This window comes from Pseudochaenichthys georgianus, chromosome 11, assembly GCF_902827115.2.
Source record: "Pseudochaenichthys georgianus chromosome 11, fPseGeo1.2, whole genome shotgun sequence".
NCBI lineage: Eukaryota > Metazoa > Chordata > Actinopteri > Perciformes > Channichthyidae > Pseudochaenichthys > Pseudochaenichthys georgianus.
The window spans coordinates 7,850,807-7,871,912 of NC_047513.1; the positions used below are offsets into that span (position 1 = coordinate 7,850,807).

General features: G+C 41.4%; 1 protein-coding gene across 3 annotated transcripts in view; it reads left to right on the plus strand.

Annotated features, from left to right (window-relative positions):
* The window catches only part of rnf19b (ring finger protein 19B), a 43,857-nt gene that overhangs the window by 13,302 nt on the left and 9,449 nt on the right, over positions 1 to 21,106 (plus strand). For 2 of the 3 annotated variants that reach the window (XM_034095079.2, XM_034095081.2), the window contains exon 2: positions 11,386 to 12,631. In XM_034095079.2, the coding sequence (XP_033950970.1) occupies positions 11,976 to 12,631 (656 nt within the window). In that variant the 5' untranslated portion in view covers positions 11,386 to 11,975. The remainder of the gene's footprint in view (positions 1 to 11,385; positions 12,632 to 21,106) is intronic. The other variant, XM_034095080.2, reaches the window with a different exon arrangement.

Sequence of the window (21,106 nt, forward strand, 5' to 3'; positions counted from 1 at the left end):
AGTATGTAACCCCAGTTTGTCGAGCCATGTTTAGTTTTCTCTGTTTTGTCAATGTGTCACAAGCACAGCGGTATAAATAGATTGTTACGGTGAGTGAAGCAAGCAGGACCCAAATGCAGATAACGCTGAAAATGCCTTTTATTTCAAGGATAATCTAGACAACTTGGATAAAACAGAAAACTCACCGGTGAACTCAGTCACAAACAAAAGACGAACCAACACTGAACACAGGAAGAGACTAAATACAGGGAGGGGTAATCACGAGACGAGAAACAGCCGGGCAGGGGAGGAGAAACACAAGGGCCACAGGTGAACACAATCAGACAATTAGACACACCAGGGAAACTAACGACAGGGAGGAAAAACACAGGGAAAAGGACCAGACAATATACAAGGGATACTGTGGCCCTTTCTCATTTCATCAAATCCCCCTCCTCGACTCCTCGACTCCTCGGTCCTCCGGTAGTGACCCGGAAATGAATTTCAGCGCGCCATGTTGAAGGACATCTCATTTCTCTAAATGCACTTCGAGGACCGAGGATCGAGCGTCGAGGAGGCTCTCTGGAGGAGCTATAACCGAGGATACACTGATGGGTCCTCCACGGCTCCTTCGCGGATGCATTTCCGGGAACAGAGATGTTTCAAAGAGTCGTGACGCACGGCCGGACTTATCTCAGCCAATGACAGCTCTGCATGCATCCCCTGGATATTATTTTAGAAACTGCTCTCATTGCGACGCGATGTTTACAGTGAGAACAGCTGTGAGATCCGTGCAGAAAGCAGAGCAGTGTGTATAATATATATCACTCAGTATAACAGGCCTACTCTCTTTATTTGCTTTAGTTTAGTAGATATCTACAAAGAAAGAGTCGATATTTTTCTAAAACCATTTAATGCTTCACATAATAAAATACACAACGGCTGTAGCCTGATTATGCTTTAGGAGCTGTAGGTGCGTGTGTGTGGTACAGTGTGTACGTAGTAGATGCAGCGGACAGACAGGTCTCAGTTGGTTTGGTGTCCTCTGCTTACTTTTAATACTTGTAAATACAACTTTTGGCCCGTCATTTATTTTCCTCATTGTAGCGACCAGAGAGAGGGGGGGGGTATATATCCAGTCTCTGATAGTGTTACGTTATTATGAGAGTGCTCTGTTTGATACTGAAATGGTATATATTTATATAAATGTGTGTGTGTGTATATGTCCGCATCTGTAGCCTGTTATTGTCTCATTATGCCGCACTGTGAATGAATCAAAGTAAATATATAAGTCATCATGAACACATCTGTCCATCAGACAGTGGGCTGCTGTGCCTCCTGTCATCATTAAAGGAATGGTATGCTCATGACACTCATTTTTAAATAATTATCATCCGATAAAACAGACCAGTCTCTGCCAGTCTTTTTTTTTTTTTTTTAATCCGATGACATTATCAGTGATTTTAAACCGATTATATACCGAAATAACATCAACACTGTGGGCGCCGGCATTTTCCGGACGTGACGTAAACCATGCGTTTGGTTTTCGAGGACACGTTGATCTCCATGTTATTTACTGTAGTTTCTCTATTCAAATATGCCTCACTGTATCGCGAAATATTGCCACAATTCTGATAGGAACAATCCACGGAATGCTCGGTTCCATCTGTTGCCAAAAGGTAAGCGTAAGAAGTACATTCGGAGGCAGTGGCTAGCGAAATGTGGCCGGCCCGAACCGAGAGATTTACAGGCTCATGTATGCAGCGAACATTTCAAATTTCCGGACGACTACTCTGAGAGTATGATAAAACATAACATGGGATTTATGGAACAACCGTTACTTAATGGAGATGCAGTACCATCGGTCTTTCTGGTGTCATCACCGACCAGGACACCAGTTCGGCCAGTTGAGAAATCGCCCTCTGCAAGTGTGAAGCGACGGAGGAGCAGAAGTAGTGCTCGGAGTAAGAATAAGGTATGTTATAGCGCATTTCCATTGCAGCGGCTAGCCCCGTTTTAACGTCCTTTAGCGTCCAGGCCAGGCCAGTTTTTGGTGGCCTTTCCATATAGCGTAGTACCGGCTAGTGTGTATTTTCCCCCAGTTTTTTCCGGCCCCATAAAATCGTGATTCTATGGCCAGGGACAACGAAGCTGAGTATGCTAAACTAGAGAGGGAATCGCTACCAAGGGTGGTACTACATGCATACATATAGTATCTTATATCATCTTCCTATTATACACACATGCATTTCCAAACATTTGGACTACCTATGTTGCAAATGTATTATCTTTTCAATTTACACACGGCATCTATTGCACGTCTGTCCGTCCTGGGAGAGTGATCCCTCCTCTGTTGCTCTCCCTGAGGTTTCTCCCATGTTCCCTTTAAACTGTGGGTTTTCTTCGGAAGTTTTTCCTTGTACGATGTGAGGGTCTAAGGACAGAGGGTGTCGTATTGTCATACTGATATGTATGGCTGAATTCCCCCATCCAATCTCTTCACATTGGTCAAAACTTCTTCCTCTGCTGACGAGTCCGAACTGAAATACTCCACCATATTTCCGTGTGTTGACAAAGTGAACGCATGGATGACGCCACGACCATCACGTTACTACTGAAAATGGCAAACATGGCGGCGGCCAGACGGAATATACAGGTCTTGATAAAAAAGAGCTATAAAATCATTATTTACCGGGGAATATCGCTGATTTCTTCAGGGTATGGTTTAAACATAATGTTTCACTAAATACTGAAGTTTGATTAATTATCTAATGAGTGGACCATTCCTTTAATGGACGTCTCTTTAAAATGACCGCTCAGAGGAGAGGAGTTCTCATTTCTCTAACCGCCTGCTGCTTCCCCTCCTCTCTCCTCGGTTCCCCTCCTCAGTCCTCCGCTCGCATCTCCTGTGGGCGGGACTAAGTCTCGAGGATAGGAGTCGAGGAGGGGAGTCGAGGAGGGGAGTTAGAGAAATGAAAAGGGCCAGGGAGAACCGAACAGCAAAATAAACCCAAACCTAGACATACAAAACTAAAAACGTGACATACCATGATAATCGTGACATTGATAGTCGGAGCTTCCTGACGGTTTCCCCTGGAATCAACAATGACAACTAGAAAATGCATTTCCTGCTGAAAATGCGTGTGAATGCTGTAAACTGTGAACATGTGTGGCTGAATTTAGCTGAAAATGCAGAAAAAGCTGAATATGATATTAGCAGAATGGTAGCTGCTTTTAGCTACAGAAACCAAGTATGTGTGTTGCTGAACTTAGCGGAGAAATGCAGAAAAGTGACATGATTTGAATCAAAGTTGTTACAGCTCAAATGCATTGCAATGACTTTGTTGAAAACTTGAAAGTGAAATGTTAAACTGGAAGAGTAGGAAAAATAGTGAAGAAGCTTAATATTTAAAAGAAAAGGTTTAAAAAAGGTATAAACAATAAAATGTATAGCCTCAGTGTTCTGAAATAGCTGAATAATATAATAGTTGAATGGTTTCTGTAGCAGAAAGTAGGCTAAAGAAGTTAGATATGAAATGTAAGTAGTAGTGAATGAATGTGTAGTTAGTGTGAATAATGTAAACAGCATTCACACTAATAAACAGCTTTCAAGTTCTTAGGAAGTCAGGCCCTAGGACATATAATAAATTATGTGTTTGGCATTATAATGTAAGCGGAAAAGGCTGCAGTGTCACTAAGTGTATTATTAAGTACTGCAGTTATGTTCATCTCAGAGTAACTTGAACAATACTTGAGTATTTATGCTACATTACAACTCTAATGAACTTCTATAAAGTAAATAAACTGTGTTATTTTTTCTCAATTTGGAACTGTTGCTAAGTTACTGTTGCTCAGATTCAAATTTCACATACAAGACGTGATCACCAGTTTAAGAAAAAGGTACATTGTTTATTTTTAAACTACAGCTAAACAATTTAAAAGAATCCCTTTTTAGATGGATCACTTTCACCAAATTATTCTTTAATTGGAATGAAATACACATAAGGATGATTGCAGCATGATTTTCGTGGGGATCTGTAACAAACAAAGACGATTCAGTCTGTGGAGAACAATGCTTCAGGCCAAGAAATTCTCTGCAAGAGACAATATTTAATAAAAAATGCATTTTTCAAACAAATATACCTCCTGCAATTAAAAAAGTGCATAGGCATATTGCCATATCAGTAACATTTAGATTAATTGTTCAATGTCTATTATATTAAATGAACAATAGCACTGCTCCTTCGCGTTGAAAGGAGCCAGTTGAGGTAGTTCGGGTAAGGATGCCACCTGGCTGCCATCCTAGGGAGGGGATCCAGGCAGGTCCAGCTGGGAGGAGACCGAGGGGCAGACCCAGGACCAGGGGGAGGGATTATATCTCCACGCTGGCCTGGGGGCGTATTGGAATCCCCCAGTCAGAGCTGGTTAATGTGGCCAGGGAAAGGGAAGTTTGGGGCTCTCTGCTGGGACTTCTTCCTCCAGGTGGGTTTTTAATTGGGATTTGAATAAGGTGGTTGTGTCTGACTGTCGGATGTGCGGGGGAAGGGAGTTCCAGAGTCTGGGAGCAGTGCAGCTAAAGGCCCGAGCACCCATGGTGACGAGGCGTGGGGTGGGGACGGTCAGCAGACCAGCAGAGGAGGAGCGAGGGGGTGTACTCCTGAAGAAGGTCAGCCAGATGGGGGGGGGGGCAGGTTATGTAGGGCTTTGTAAGAGAGCAGTAGGTTTTTGAAGTTGATACGGGATTGGACCGGGAGCCAGTGGAGTTGGATGAGGGTGATGTGTTCGGAGGCCTTGGTGCCGGTGATGATCCGGGCTGCAGAGTTCTGTATGATTTGTAGTTTATTGATGAGCTTGGTGGGTATGCCCGAGAGGATGGCGTTACAGTCGTCGATGCGGGGCGTGACACATGCATTGACCAGGACTTCAGTGTTCGATTGAGAAAGCGATGGGCGGAGTCTGGAGATGTTGCGTATGTGGAAGAAGGCAGTCCGGGTGATGTTATTTGTGTGAGGTGAAAATGAGAGGGAGCTGTCCAGGATGACACCAAGGCTCTTAACTTGGCCAGAGAAGGGGATGGAGTAGCCATCAATGATGAGTCAAACCATGAGAGTGCAGTACCAGTGATCCCAATGTCTGCCAGACGTTTGATAAGCAGTGGGTGCGAGATGGTGTCAAAGGCAGCTGTGAGGTCAAGGAGGATTAGGATGGTGAGCAGTCCAGAGTCAGCTGCACGGAGGAGGTCGCTGGTGATTTTTACCAGCGCTGTTTCGGTGCTGTGCTTTGAGAGGAAACCCGATTGGAAGGGTTCATGAAGGTTGTTTTTGTCCAGGTGTTGTTGAAGTTGGCCAGCAAACACTCTTTCAAGGGTTTTTGAGATGAAGGAGAGGTTAGAGATGGGCCTGTAGTTGTTCAGGTTTTTTGAGTGTTGGTGTTATAGCAGCAGTTTTGAGGTTTGGCGGTACAGTTCCAGTTGCGAGGGACGAGTTAATGATTATTGTGATCAAGGGGCAAACGAGGCACACAGGCAGTGGGGAGTGGGTCGAGCTGACGGGTAGTAGGTTTGGATTTACGTATGAGCTCAGTGATGGAGAACTCAGTAGCTGGTGAAAGATTGGACAGGGTGGGGATTAGCTGGTGACTGGTGGAGCTCAGCCACTGTGGGTCGTCTTTGGAGGTGCTGGATGCAGCCAGTTGCAGGTGGATGGTGTGGATTTTGCTATTGAAGAAAGTCATTGCAGTCATCAGATGAGATGTCTGTGGGGAGGGTTGTGGGAGGTTGAAGTAGGTGTCTGACGGTTAAGAAGAGGTTTCTCGTGTTACCTTTTCCAGAACTGATGAGGTTGGAGTAGTAGGAGGACTTAGCGGTGGTGAGGGCGTTCTTGTAAAGGCAGAAGTGTTGAGGCTGGCAGTGATTCATCTTGCAGCAATCAACTTCCACAGATGCACACCTGTGTATAGCACACAGATTTTAACACTGAAGCGTGTGTGTCTGTTTGTGTGCTGTGATTATTATGCTGTCGTTTGGCAGATCTTGTATGAACAGCCTGAGAACTTCACAATCTGGGCTTGATTTGTTATCAACATGCTCACACACATTTTGTTCCCCGCTTGTCCTCCTACTCCACTGCTGCTCAATTCAGTGCACACACACACACACACACACACACACACACACACACACACACACACACACACACACACACACACACACACACACACTCACTCACTCACTCACTCACTCACTCACTCACTCACTCACTCACTCACTCACTCACTCACTCACTCACTCACTCACTCACTCACTCACTCACTCACTCACTCACTCACTCACTCTTTAAACAACTAGGCTAGATGTTGTTTAGATGTGTACTTGATATTTAAAATAAAAAACATTATTGTTTCAGATGCCTTTTCCTTTATTTTGCTCATTTGTCACACAAACGTTAGAAACACATTCAGTCTCTCCATTCAAGATTGCGAAAACGTTTTTTTCCTTCTGGACAATAAAGCTTGCTGCTTGTTATTCTTGCCATCTGTGCACTTAACTGGAATTAAGGTTGGGAAAAACAGGCATTACTGTGTGTTCTCAGGACAGAAACAAACAGTTTTATAGGGTGTGAGTTTTCCAGTGGTGGTAAGTATAAGTATTGCACACATATACATTGGCCTATACTCCATTCCATTACAATTTAGAAGCAACTATTATGGAGTACTATAGTACTTTATTACCCAACATGTATTGTACTGCAGTTAAAAGTTACAGCATACACAATTAATTCACCTAAACACCAGTGAAATGCTCTTTTTCTATTTACATTGTATTACAAAATACAACTCCTAATTACAGTAGGTAACTTTTTAGATGCATGATTTCAGAAATAATTTATTTTTCTCACAGTAAGGAAATGTACAATTTCATTAGATTCAAATGTGTACTCTTCTGTACATCTTCTTAAGTGAATAATCTGAATACATCCTGTACCTAAAAATGTCCTTCTTTTGCTCTCTGTCAATCGTTTTTTCAATACTTCAGTGCAGAATACAACAAATACTTAATAGTCATTTATTCATAAAATATCCTGTCACTCTCAATTGCAACTTCTCAAGTTATGTTCCGTTGACCCAACAAAACAAGATGTTGTCTGAAAAACTGGATATTTTTCACAACTTTCTGACATTTTGTTGTTGCAAATGATCAACTCAGATTGAAGTTCTCCTGATTCAGTTGTACATGTTTGAGTTTTAGACGTTTCCAGTGAAACAAGATTGAATGGTCTAAAAATGTTTATTTTTAAAATATTATGGAATGGAACCTCCCATGAGGTGCTACCGTTGCCTAGCAACCGGGACACGGAACAGTCTTTTGCTTTTGTACTTTCATCAGATGATTACATCATAGCAAGGTGATGACAGCATTTTGGAATGCCTTTGGGTTCAAAGCCATTTCCAAATGATGTCATCACAGCATTCTCAAAAGTTTGCAAATAGGACCCACATTCAGATTCCACATCGCTTTCGGTAGTTTTAACACACCAGCGCATACCAAACATTTACAGAACACTTCTAAGATTATCTGCGATAATATTCAGGAACAATACCATGGATAGACAAGGAACACCACAGACAATGGACACACTGGAGGTTAGGGTGGATAATGTTCGTCCCCAGGTGGAGAACTTTTATAAAAGCATAACTAAAGAACAGTTGCAGTTGTTAGATATCGGCACCCCGGATAACGCAACTAAAGTTTTGTTGGCAGAACTTATTTTAAGCATTGTAACATCTGTGACTTCACACTTGTTGAAGGGTTTTGTGAACACAAATTTTGTTGTGACGGAGGAGAGTATTGTGTTAAGTATGGGCACCACACTCACTCAGAGTGTTGCCGACGTCTTGGGCTTGAAGGAAGGAGTGCAGAGTTTTAGCTCGGAGCGCTTGAAAATCTTGATCAGTAAAGAGGTTGCAAGAAGTCTCGACTCTTCCCTCACCACTTTGCACTCTGAACAGTTTGCAATAAGCCAGCATGTCACTCAACCTAACAGACTTAATACTATGGTTGGTCATGCCACCAAAATGTTAAAGGAATTTGCCGCCAAGACGAGATTGTTGTACTCTCGACCAAAAGAACACTTGTTGCTGGCAGAATCAAAACATGACGGAGATATGAGGCGGGCAAGCAACAGTGCAAGGACTGAGACCCCAGAGAAAAGCTCATCCCCTGGCAGCTCTGACTCTGCAAAGAGTAAAACTGTCCAGGACATAATCAACAAGGAGGTGAAAGAGATCATTGGACCTCTTCTGACTCCTGTGTCTGATACTGACTCTGGGGTTATGCAGTCTCAAAGCTCTCAGGAGAGTTCAGTTCTTGCAGACAATATTGCAATGGCAATAGCTGAAGGACTGGAGGGTTTCGAGGAGATGGCAGCAACCCCAACATCAGAAAGAACAGATAAGCACAAACTTTCTTTGGAAGATATAGAGCGCAAGATAAGGAACTTTTTTACGAAACACTTTGCAAAAGCATGGATACTTCGCATTTTTGCACAACTGAAGGCTACATTTCAGAAGGGCTCCAAAGCTGACAGCAGGTCCTCAGTGCAGTCACTTATGGATGATGTAGATCGTCTGCTTCAGCCAAGGGATGGGAACAAAACACAGGTTGGAGATCAGATTAGTGTGTTCCAGGGTCTTAACACTATTCCCAGTGCTGGAGTCCTTGTGTTCACAAAGGAGCTGACTGATATCCTCCTCTCATACCTCCTCAAACATGAATTGCCTGATGTTTTCCCAAGACAAATTAAAAAGCAGGCACCTCGCACATCAATGGCTCCTCAGCCCTCAACTCACACTGACACATTAGTGGCACATGCGGAGATGCGCATTGAGGTGCAAAACAAAGTGTGGGATTTCATGGTACTCATGAAGTGGTGGCGGAAAACTCAGGTTGGTGGCCACAGTGATAGAGTACAAAGTGCCCTTAAGGAAAGCCAGTCACTGGTACGAACATCGGTGAGAGTAGTTGAAACGTCCAAGGAAACAAAAGCGGCCATCAAAATAACCTTGCAGAGGCTGGTTTCGCGGATTTTTATGAAAGCTAAAGTGGACTGCGCCCTTGAAAACGTTAATGACATCGTTAGTCGTCTGTTTGAGAAAACAATGGCCGATATCGAGTGGGTTGATTTTGGTACCAAACCTCGGGCCTTGAAAGATCTTGACAAGGCCATTTTCCGGGACCTATGTAAGGTGTACGGCTGCGCGGAAATGGTGCTTAGCTCTTTGTACTTAGAGGATCCTGCACTGGAGAAACACATTGCCGGCATCGCCACATATCGGCTGACGACAACACCAAGACAGGGTAGCCGAATCTGCAGATTCTTCTCCTCAGAGGGCTGAACCATCTCAGATGTCTGCAGCAAAGGGTCTTGTATTATTTAAGTGAAAGGGTTTTTGGAGGTTTACACCGGGTACTCCGGGTTCCCTGTGTTCAATTAATGAAACAAAAACAACAGCAATCCCTTTTTACTTAGTTTGTTTTCTGACTATGTTTTTCTATATATGTATGTTGGGTTTTCTCCAGAATTTTCCGGTTTTCCCGTGTTCAATTAATTTAAACATCTGATTAATTAAACAAAAAAAAATGTCTTATATTGTATTCACCTTGAAGGAAGAAAAATGCCTTTATACTTAAAGATAAGAAACTTATTTAAGATGTTGTTTGCCATCAAGGCCTGCCTTACAGGTTCAGGTTTCGTCCACAGGACTCGAAAGTGAGGGTTCGATTCCCTGTCCTGAGCCTTTTCTTAGTTTGTGTTCTGACTATAGTAATATGTTGGGGTTTCTCCGGTTTTCCCGCGTTCAATTAATTTAAACATCTCATTAATTAAACAAAAAAAAATTGCTTTCGTCTTCAAGGAAAAGGGATATTGAATAAATGAACCCTTTAAATGTCTTTTTTGAGGTGTTTCAACCAAACACTTAAATACATAATCAAAAATAAAATGCAACTAAATAACTTAAAAGCATGCTGTCTAGTATTTCTTACACACTCTTTAACATCAGCTTACACAGCCTGTAATTATAGTGAGGACACATAATGTAATTATACATACGTGAACACAAGTATCACTTTTCAACTGTGCTCATTCAGAGGTGTGTGTGTGTGTGTGTGTGTGTGTGTGTGTGTGTGTGTGTGTGTGTGTGTGTGTGTGTGTGTGTGTGTGTGTGTGTGTGTGTGTGTGTGTGGTGTGTGTGTGTGTGTGTGTGTGTGTGTGTGTGTGTGTGTGTGTGTGTGTGTGTGTGTGTGTGGTGTGTGTGTGTGTGTGTGTGTGTGTGTGTGTGTGTGTGTGTGTGTGTGTGTGTGTGTGTGTGTGTGTGTGTGTGTGTGTGTGTGTGTGGTGTGTGTGTGTGTGTGTGTGTGTGTGTGTGTGTGTGTGTGTGCAGGTACATGTTCATATACAGGTTTCAACATGTATTTTAATGTTTTTATTACAGATTTTAAAAGTGAATTTATAATCTGATATTTAAAGAAATAAACATCCATTTATATATGAGTTACATGTGTCTGTGTCCATTTCAACGTGTCTTTTTATGAGTCTGTTTTAAGGTTTTCTAAGTGTTACTGTATTTTTTTTATAGGAAGAAAAGAACATATCTTTTGTGTGTACTTGTGTGTTTGTGCAATGGATATTTACATGTATATGTATATCATTATCACATAATTCTTTCCTTTTTCATTTACGTGTGTCAGAGGTGTGTAAGGAAGGTGTGTGTGTGTGTGTGTGTGTGTGTGTGTGTGTGTGTGTGTGTGTGTGTGTGTGTGTGTGTGTGTGTGTGTGTGTGTGTGTGTGTGTACATATAATGAATATAATCATTATATTAAATGTATGTGTGTGTCATGGTGTTGGTTGACAGGTGTAAGCAAGCCTTCTAATGCTTCTATATGTAGGAATAATCACTTGTGTGTGTATATTTTCGTGTATTCTCTGTGTGTGTGTGTGTGTGTTTGTGTGTGTGTGTGTGTGTGTGTGTGTGTGTGTGTGTGAGTGCCAGTCACAGAGTGGGTCGCTGTTGCCTCGCTCATAGTGAGCGTCACCATGGCAACGGCACTAGCAGCGCAGTGTGAAGTGGAGAAAGAGCTTGTGGTACTCAGCATGATGGAGATTATATATATATATATATATATTTAACACAGTGTACAGTGTAGAATTAGCTTGTGTGTATCTGTGTGTGTGTATTTAAATGCTTCAGCCCAGATGGGTTGTCAGTTCACGGTCACAAGAGTTAATGATCAAATTGAAACCCAGGAAGAGCAAAGCTGAGACAAAAAGAGAGGGAGGGAGGGAGCGAGGTGTGTGTCATACTGAGCATGCTCTTTGTGCTAACTTCCTGCTCTCCTCTTCCTGACAGAAAACAGCATTCAGAGAGAGACCGGCGTTCAACAAGAACAGAGGAAGACGAGCTGAGTAGAGGCTCAGCGGAGGACAATTCGATCCATTCTGAGGATAAATCATAACATTCAGACTGACCTGTGGATGATTCCGTTTTTCATTCTTTTTGTACCCTGTATATTTTTTAAGGTGAGTCATTAATCGGAACAGACATGAACATTTTGATAATGGCAGTAATGTGTCACCTCGACGTCTGCCTGGGAGCTGAAAGAATTGCAACTTCTTTAAGAACCTTTCCTGTTTAAGAGAAACATTGGGAACTTAAGGGGATTTATTTTTCACATTGAACTTTCATTTTCAATTTTGACGTCACTGTTATTTTACTCTTTACGGGTAACGTTTTCTTTTCTCATAAAAGGAAGAGAAGGAGGTGACTGGCCAAGTTTCTCTAACAGGAACTCAGATATCATTTGCATTCCAGTTTGGTTCTCACAGCGGACAAGTCCTCCCTTGTGACTGAGTGTGTTTTTGTGAAGCTAAGTGTCCCTCTACAAGACATTAACGTGTCTCGGGGGGCAATACCCGGGCCTGGGGGTCTCTTCTGGGATCATGGGATCAGAAAAGGACTCCGAGTCGCCTCACTCCTCGGTGAGCGGCATCCCTAACCCTAAGTGCCGTGCGGCTGGCAAACGCCACGGCCGCATCTCCTTCCACAGCCTCTTCCACAGCAAACGGGGTGCCAGGGGTCCCAAAGGAGCAGCAGCCACCCCTTTATCCCATCTACACCAACATCACCACACACAACAACCGCTTCTCCCTTCTGCCTTGAGCTCAGCACCCCCTGCAGCCTCTGCTACTCCCACAACGACCACCGCCACCACGACCCCCCAGGACGCTGCCTCCGGCACGCCCTCAGAGCCACTCTCCTCCAGCCAGCCGTCCCTAGATGGAGCCCCTTCCTCTGGGGATGCCAGCCTCCTGGAGTGCCCCCTGTGCCTGGTGCTCCAGCCCCCAGAGCAGCTGCCTGAGCTGCTGGGCTGCAGCCACCGCTCCTGCCTCTGTTGCCTGCGCCAGTACCTCCGCATCGAGATCACAGAGAGCAGAGTCCAGCTCAGCTGCCCTGAATGTGCAGAGAGACTGTCTCCGCGACAGGTGGCGGACATCTTGGACGACGCGGCCCTGCTGGAGAAGTATGAGGAGTTCTTGCTGCGGAGGTGCCTGGCCTCTGACCCGGACTGCCGATGGTGCCCGGCGCCTGACTGCGGGTAAGAAACTCTCCATCATGTCCTCTCTGCTGAAATCTTTCTAAAATCATATTGGTATTCCCCAAACATGTTTCCTTGTTGCAAACACCACCTAACCAAGGGATTACCCAAATTAGGGAACCGTTCCTGAATATGAAAAGACCAAAAATGAAGCAGCTTTGAAGTTATGGCAATGACAAAGAAGACAGATAAAACCATCAATACAAAAATAAAAATATTGAGAAACGAATTTAAACCGCCTGATGATATTTGAAATGTTCCGTACTATAAGGTATCCATCTATTAACTAGTGCCAAGAAGATTCAATTGAAATTGGATGCAATGTGCTGCATCTGGGTTTGAAGAGGCCTACAGTAGGCATCGGGCATCACTGTGCTTATTTCAGTTTATGATATTTAACAAACAGCTGCCAGGCTACATGTTTTTGTTTCTGGATTGCAACATATATATTTTTGTAGTGAAACTTCAGTAGACCTTAACGTTGACATCAAAGTGTGAAAACGGACTGTTACAACCTCTCAAAGTCCAGGTTGACATATTAAAATTGCATGTTTTCAATCGTCCGAATGCCAAAAAAAGATATCCAAGTAGCAATAAACAGAGAAAAGCAGCAATTGTTTTAACATTTAAGACACTGAAACCAAGGAATGTTTGATATTGGATACTTTACCAATTTATTTTCGATAATTCGACTGAAAGATTAATCAATTTATATCTTCATCAGTAGTTTATTGGACTGTGTGGAAAGTGTGTCTTGTTTCTCTGCTTAGTTGGTTTCCATCTTCCAGTTTTTATAATATTATCAAGAGATCTGATCAGAGATTAGGCTTTAGAACATTTAACTGTCATGTTCTCAAAAGTTTGTTCCTGAACGGAAATGAACTCTGTCACCCTGAAAGGAAATCCCCTTGTAAGATAAATAAAAACAAATATGCAACCACAAGAAGCAGAAACTAAACTAGAACGAGTGAGAAAGCCGTAAGCATTAGTCACCTGGGACAGGATATGTTTTATAAATGAGAAATAATGTCTTGTCATTTAGTTTTAACAGCTTTAACATCTTGTTTTTGACTTCCTCATTCTTTCAGATTAGGGTTATCGCTAAAGAGTCATGATACATTTCTATATTGTTCTGTCTGGATTAGCAGTAGTTAGCTCTGTTAGAAAAAGAGAAAGAGGGGATGAGGAAGTCGAATGTGAAATGTCAGAGGGCTGTGGGAGGAGGGGAGATTCAGAAGGTTTCGGAGGGAGAGAAGCTCTCTTAGGTTTGTGGAACAAATTGGAGGCGGTTGTTTCATCATAGAAAGCAAGAGTGATTCATAGTGTCTGTGTTACTGTGTGTGGGAAGGTGGAACGCAGATATCGGCTGCTGTTGTTCTGCTGTGGTTTTGTACAGTAATACAGGTATTGTCGCAGGGGGATGCCAAAGCGTCCGTGTGGTATCTTTGAATAAATCTGTCTGTATGTCGCTTCACGTCTCGGATTTTCGGTTTGTATCTCCATGACCGGGTGACATACGCCATCAAAGGGTTTTATAGTTCATCTTCTTTCAACAGTTCAAGTATAATAGTCTAGAATGTTCAATTAGTTTTCATTCCATTCATTTCTTTATTTTTGGCAACATTTTAGTTTGTTTGATTTAGTTTTTAGAGATAATTTGCTAGTTTAAGTTAAATTGATTTTTTTCAAAAAAGTTGTGTATTGTTCTTGTTCAGTATAATGTCTCGTAAGTATGATGCTACAGATTAAAAAATATACTCACATGGTTCGAGAACTGCGTAGAAATGGCCATCAATTTGAGATTAAGAGATATATTGGTATATCTTAAATCGTAAGGGTTCATCTTTTAAGAATCATTAAGCGTGACTATGATCATTTTTAAAGCAGAAACAACAAATGAACTAGTAGAAACTTGAGTTCATAGGATGAATACACATGTTCTCTGGATTCAACACAGGGCCCTGCTACAGCCACACCAAAACACAACAACCATATCAGCTAACTAAGTTCATCATTGTTAACGTGTGTGCCAAGTTTTTTGTGTGTGTGTGTGTGTGTAAGTAGCTTTTTTATGCGCACATAATCAGAACAAATCAGGTTATCGATACGGATCAGTTCATGACGATGGTGATTCAGTGCTGCGGCCACAGGGATCCTGGAAACCCCCCAACGTCTGAGGGTGTGCGAAGGCCCGATCATCTCTGCTTGCAGCTTTAATTGAAATATATATATTTTTGAAAGATGTTATTGCAACAGGCCCAAGCTTATGTAGACGGAGATAAGCAATCAGCGCGGAGATGATCATCTGGTTAAAAAAGTGTGTGTTTGCTTCAGCAGTATCATTGTAGGAGAGGTTGACTGCTGACCTACATATTTACCGCTACGATGCTCCATCTCACGCCAGCGGTGACTCAACACCCCTTTAAACCAAGTTAAGCAAGTCCAGATTATTCACCACAAACAGCCCCAGCTGGAGACAGAGACACAGCTCTGTAAACACACACACTAACACACAAATACACACGCAAAAAACCCCACCTGCCAGCTCCAGTTCCAGACTGTTGGTCACTCGAGGTTGCTTTCACAGAAAAAGCGTAATAAGTTTCTGCATATTATGAAATAGTTAAAAAACATTATTAATCTCACCAGTTTGGCTTCTTGACAAGGAAAAAGAAAGTCTAGTAGACATTTCTCAGCAGTTTGATAAGTGATTGTTGCTAAAAGAGCTACAAGCAGAGTGATTATGGCACCATTAGGATTCATGAAACATGACTCTAAATGTATGCTAATATATCTTCATGTCTGCTGGATATGTAAATAAGCCACTGCAGTATATAATAGTATAAGTGATTAATGTTGGGTTGTCAGTTTTTTCTTCTGCAATGAAATCTAGTTAAGCTTCTTTAACAGTAAGTTCTGGTAAACAAACAATTATAAAACTCGCAAAAAAATAGTTAGATACTTCAAATACTTTCTTAAAGCTACTGAATGCTTTTCTTTTCTTCAGACATGTCTTAATGATGGTTGAAGCCTGACTTTAAAAGCATGGCTCATTTGGTCACATCACTACACATAAAAAGACAACTAGCACAAGATGCTACATCTTTTTTGCAAAAACAAACACTAAATAAATTTCACCATATTTTATGAAGGCTCAAACTTTTAATTTGCTCTTTTCTAATTGCTAAGTCTACGTTTGACTTGAGTTATTGGCAAATATATATGTTTATAATGTTATAAGTTGAGTAAGTGAATATATTGATCAAACACAAGCAGTTGCTGCACACTGATGAAAAGGTGTATTCTGCTCTACTTGTAAAATCAATCAATACATTCTTGCTTTTCCAAAGGTTACATTTTACTATGAAAATTAGAACATGATTTGTTTTTTTACGATATAGTACATTAACAAAATCTAGCCATCAGGTGTTTGGCTATTAAGTCATTAGGTATGGCATGTTGAATTGCAGTGTTAAAATGACCGAAAAGTATTGTTGCACACTGATGGAAATGTGTGTTCTTCACTACTTTGTAAAATTAGTCTGTTTTGATTGGTCAACCGCTTAAAGTTGTTCCGCCCCTTATCCTATCGCATTCAATGTGTTGGAGCGCTAGCCAATAGAAGCGCGAGTATTACATAGTGATGTCACTACAGGCAAGAGAAACCCCAAAAAGCATAAAAGGGCCTCCATAAGCAACTGCTTTAAGTGTCATTTTAGTTTGTAAAAAATGTAATAATAAACAATATATATATATATTCAGTATATATATATAACAGCAAATTGTGAAGGTATTCTTAAGCTGCTGCACTTTCCGAAAACAAAGTCTTAAAATAGAATGAATATAAACTGTTTTTTGGGGTGTTTACCCAAAACATTGACATGTTACGCAAACCAAACAATCTTTGGGTCTTTTGTATGAGTATTTTCACTGTAAACAAATAAATGAATCCATTTATACCAAAACAAATCTACAACTGGTAAATGTGTCTGACTTATCCACTTGACCGTCACAACACCTCCGCCCTGCTCGTTTCATAAAGCCAATCAGGTCTCTTCCCGTGATATCGAGAACAAAGAGTGCTGTCTCCTCTGGCTGTCAGTTGCTATGGCGACTATCGATGTGGCAGAGAGGGAGCGTTGCCAGGGGTAACAGGAGTTGGGGCTTAATTAAACAGATCAATACGTGATCACACTGGACACTGTGTGCACGTGCATGTCGTCTGACACTTCATGTGTTTTTCATGTTTCTGTGTGAGTCACACTGATGCCCGCTCAGTTCCACACAGCAGACTATGAGCATCTGAATGTGTGTTGTCGCGTTGCGCTTACAAGCTCAGCAGGATTCCCAGGTGGCTCCTGGTGAGGCTGAACGCTGACAGGAGTGTTTGTGCATGCTTCCTTGGAACACGCAGCATGTCCACCCTCATAAACCCCCCCTCCTCTTTCCTCTGAATCTGCCTTGTTTTATTCCACATTAACATCTCGTGATCTAACACGATCCTCTTACACTCTTTTGTTGTCATATATCTCAACACCTCTCCCTTTGTTCCTTTTCTTCTTTTTCCATCCTGGAGATGTCAGCCTGATAAGCTCTCAGCCCAAAACCCACCAATTGTGAAATTGCTGTGAGGTAGGATGCTCTTCTGGGGGAAAGGTGTTGTGGCAACCGCTGCTTTGTACCTCAACAAGTCTTGAGTTAACCAAACGTGGAGCACAGACACGCAGACACCTTTCTCTTTCCTCCAGTTGTTTTTATCCCATGCTAGCGGCATCATGGCTGTGGGGATCTGTGGAGCAGTGCACTCTCCCTCTGGAGGGAACTTCGGGATTTTAGCCTTTGCAGACCATTTACATGCATAAAATCCTACATAACAAACTACAGGAAAGGGAAAACCCAAAAAGCATAATAGGGCTCCTTTAAGGATGTGCTAATTTTACAGCCCTGTTTCCAGCTTTGTGACAATGAACTTGTCTAGCAGAGGCTTTTGAAGAGTTTATTTAGCTTAAGAAGTGGGAGAATGTTCAAAACATATAAGGAAATAAGTCATCCTTTAGTTTAAAAGATATTATAAAATCCAAACAACTTGAGTTCATAATTTGTATATACTCAGTACAATATTTTTGTATCTGTACCCATTACTTTTCCTGTGTCACCTCACTGTTTTACATTTTGAAGACAGGCAGTATACATGTTAACAAGTTGGATTTCAGCTGAGGAAAATGGCATTGTCAAATGGTGGGCAATTTAAAACAAAACAAAATGGTTCTGAAATTGTCTTTCTTATGAAGAGCTTGTTCCAACTGAACCACAGCGCTTATGTTGCAGATACAAAAATGCAAACTTGGCATCTCTGTGTTTTTGTTTCCCTTTGTTGAATCCAAGCTTTATACAGCTATTTCAGCATCGAGTCAGTTAGGTGAACATTTGACCTTCTGATGCCTGTGTGGCAGAGGTGGGACAAGTACTCAGGTCTTGTACTTAAAGTAGAAGTACCAGAGTGTAGGAATACTCTGTTACAAGTAAAAGTTCTGAATTGCAAATGTTACTGGACTAAAGGTTTGAAAGTATAAGCATCTAAATATACTTAAAGTAACAAAAGTAAAAAGTATTGTTATGCAGATTGGTCCATTTCAGAATAAAATATATTGTATATATTAAAATATATAGTGTTGTTATTGATGCATTGAAGTGTTATCAAAGCTGGTAAAGATGCAGCTAGTTTTAATGTCTTTGTATATTGCGGGTTAGCTTGTGAACTTAATCCACGTATAACTAAAGTCTGATTCAAGCAAACATTTGAAATACTCAAGTAAAGTACAAGTCCCTCAAAAGTGTTCTTTAGTACAGCACGTGAGTACATGTACTTAATTACTTTACACCACTGCTGTGTGGACCGTTTATTTCATCAGTACAGAAGCTACTTATGCAAATTTTGGAGACAGAAATGTCTAGTGTATATCCTCGCCCATTTGTCTCTGCAGGAATGCCAGCTCTTGTCTGGTCTTGTCTCGAGAAGTAAACGCTCGTCTCCTCTGATAATCCATTAATGTATTCTTCCTGGGAACAGGCCTGTCAGTGTTTGAGCAGCTGCTAATGAGCGGCATGTTGGGGCCGGCTTGTTCGAGGCGTACCAAAACCATTATAAGTTTGTCATGTTATCATTTCTTCCACACTCCTCCTCCTTTTTAAAACTATAACTTGAGCACTCAAAGATGCAGAAATGTTACATGCTTTACGTCGACATGTTCTCTTCCATTTAGCTTGGTAACAATATCTGCAGTGATTGATAGCTTTTATCTCAGTCTCCCTCACTCTTTGTGATTGCCTTTTTCCCCTATTTGCCGGCCTAATTTTAGTACAAAAATGACGGTTGGTCTGGTATACTTTTAAATGAGAACAAGTATTCCCAGGGGCGGTTCTAGAAGGGGCCAAGAGGGGCCCATGTAACTCTGAACTTTGACCCCCCCTGTGGGCGAATTCTCCTTTTGGAGGGGGGCCCCCTTTTGGAGGAGAATTTATTATGATAGGATTTGTGATTTTTTTTCGAATTCAACAGGAATACGTTTTGTTTTGTTTTGAAAAATGAAGTTTTAAAAGAATTGTAACTAGACACAGATTATGTTACTAAAACAAACACCCATCCTGGTATTTAATGTTTTTTTGTGCTTTATGACATTTTGAAAACTCTCTCTTTTGTTCCCCTTTAAATGTGGCCCTCTCATACAATAATTGGTTCCAGCATGCACCTTAAAAACTAGGGTTGTCTTTTTTCCATATTCTCTTACATTTTGTATTACAAACAATGAATTCTTAAATCCAGAAAATAACCAACAAATGAATCCAGAACAGACATATTTGTTGGTTTCAGCCCTAATGTTTGTGGAACAGTTGACCACAGGTCGAGGAACAAGTGGTTAGTTACTTTAGGGGATTTCTTAATATTGCAACATTTCTAAACATTTCCGCTATTGTCTCATGACTCATAGAACTTTCTAGAATAAATACAACATCTGTAACAGATTTCTCTTGATTTAATTTAAAAGTGAACACGAATGTCCTGCTGGTTGCAGCTTTTTAATGTCTTGTCTCATAACCTAACCTTCGTCTGGGCTCTTAAAATAGCTTCATCACTGCTGTATTTGCCCTTCTCTGTCTCCTTTCTCAGTATTGAACCTTGTGAAATCCATTGGCTGAGCTCATCCCATCTCTTTCTCCTCCTCTCAATGTTGTTACCAAGTGATTACTCCATTGATCAAATGTTGTCTCTTCTCTCAGCCTGTGGAGAGCTTTCAGGCTCTGTATTATGCTCTTACTGGATAGAGTGGTGTTCTTTATCCTTGTTTTTGTTTGTTTGCTGCATTTCTAAAGTTACATCTCTGTTATGTAATGTGTGGCCAAACACAGTGGCTTAGGTTGGAATATTTTACTCTCATATGGTCCCAAAAGGTATACGTACAAAAGGGATAAGGTTTGGAAAAGGTTTCAAACTTAATATGACTTTTGAAGTTAATTGGGGACAGAAACAAAACATAATGAATAATATCATCTTATTTTGTTCTAATGGCTAATGTGACAGCACCATGACATTTGCTGAAGTTATTAATGAAACCCAGAAAATTATTCTTACAGAGTTTTCCTCTTTGGTCGACATTTGTGTTTTTTAAGTGTCTCGACAGTCCTTTAATGTATTGCCATGAATTTGGTACAGACATTGTCTATTAGCACGTTGACCTCTTTCTCATAAGTGACTACAACCCATGCTGCATCTGTTTTATGGAGTCTTTTATTCTCTGGCAGAGAAAAGTCATATCAATTATCTTAATCCATTCTGAGTCTCAAGGTATCTTTTCAATTTACACACGGCATCTATTGCACGTCTGTCCGTCCTGGGAGAGGGATCCCTCCTCTGTTGCTCTCCCTGAGGTTTCTCCCATTTTTCCCCTTAAACTGGGTTTTCTTTGGAAGTTTTTCCTTGTACGATGTGAGGGTCTAAGGACAGAGGGTCTAAGGACAGAGGGTGTCGTATTGTCATACTGATATTCTGTACACACTGTGAAGACCACTGAGACAAATGTAACATTTGTGATATTGGGCTATATAAATAAACATTGATTGATTGATTGATTGATTGAAGGTCTCCACTCCCTCTGGCCAGTTTGCATTAATCAATTTTGCAAATGTGTATGTCAAGGTTCACAGGACAATAGGACGTCTACTGACACTAAAATAATAATTCAGTCTGAAACACTGAGTAAGTGCATTGAACAAATCAATGACTGGATGTGTCAGAACTTTCTCCAATTAAACAAAGATAAAACTGAGGTAATGGTTTTTGGAGCCAAGGCAGAATGTGTAAAAGTTAGCGCTGAGCTTCAGTCTGCAATGTTCAAACCAACAGATAAAGCCAGAAATCTAGGTGTAGTCATGGACTCTGACCTGAGTTTCAACAGTCACATTAAAACAGTTACTAAA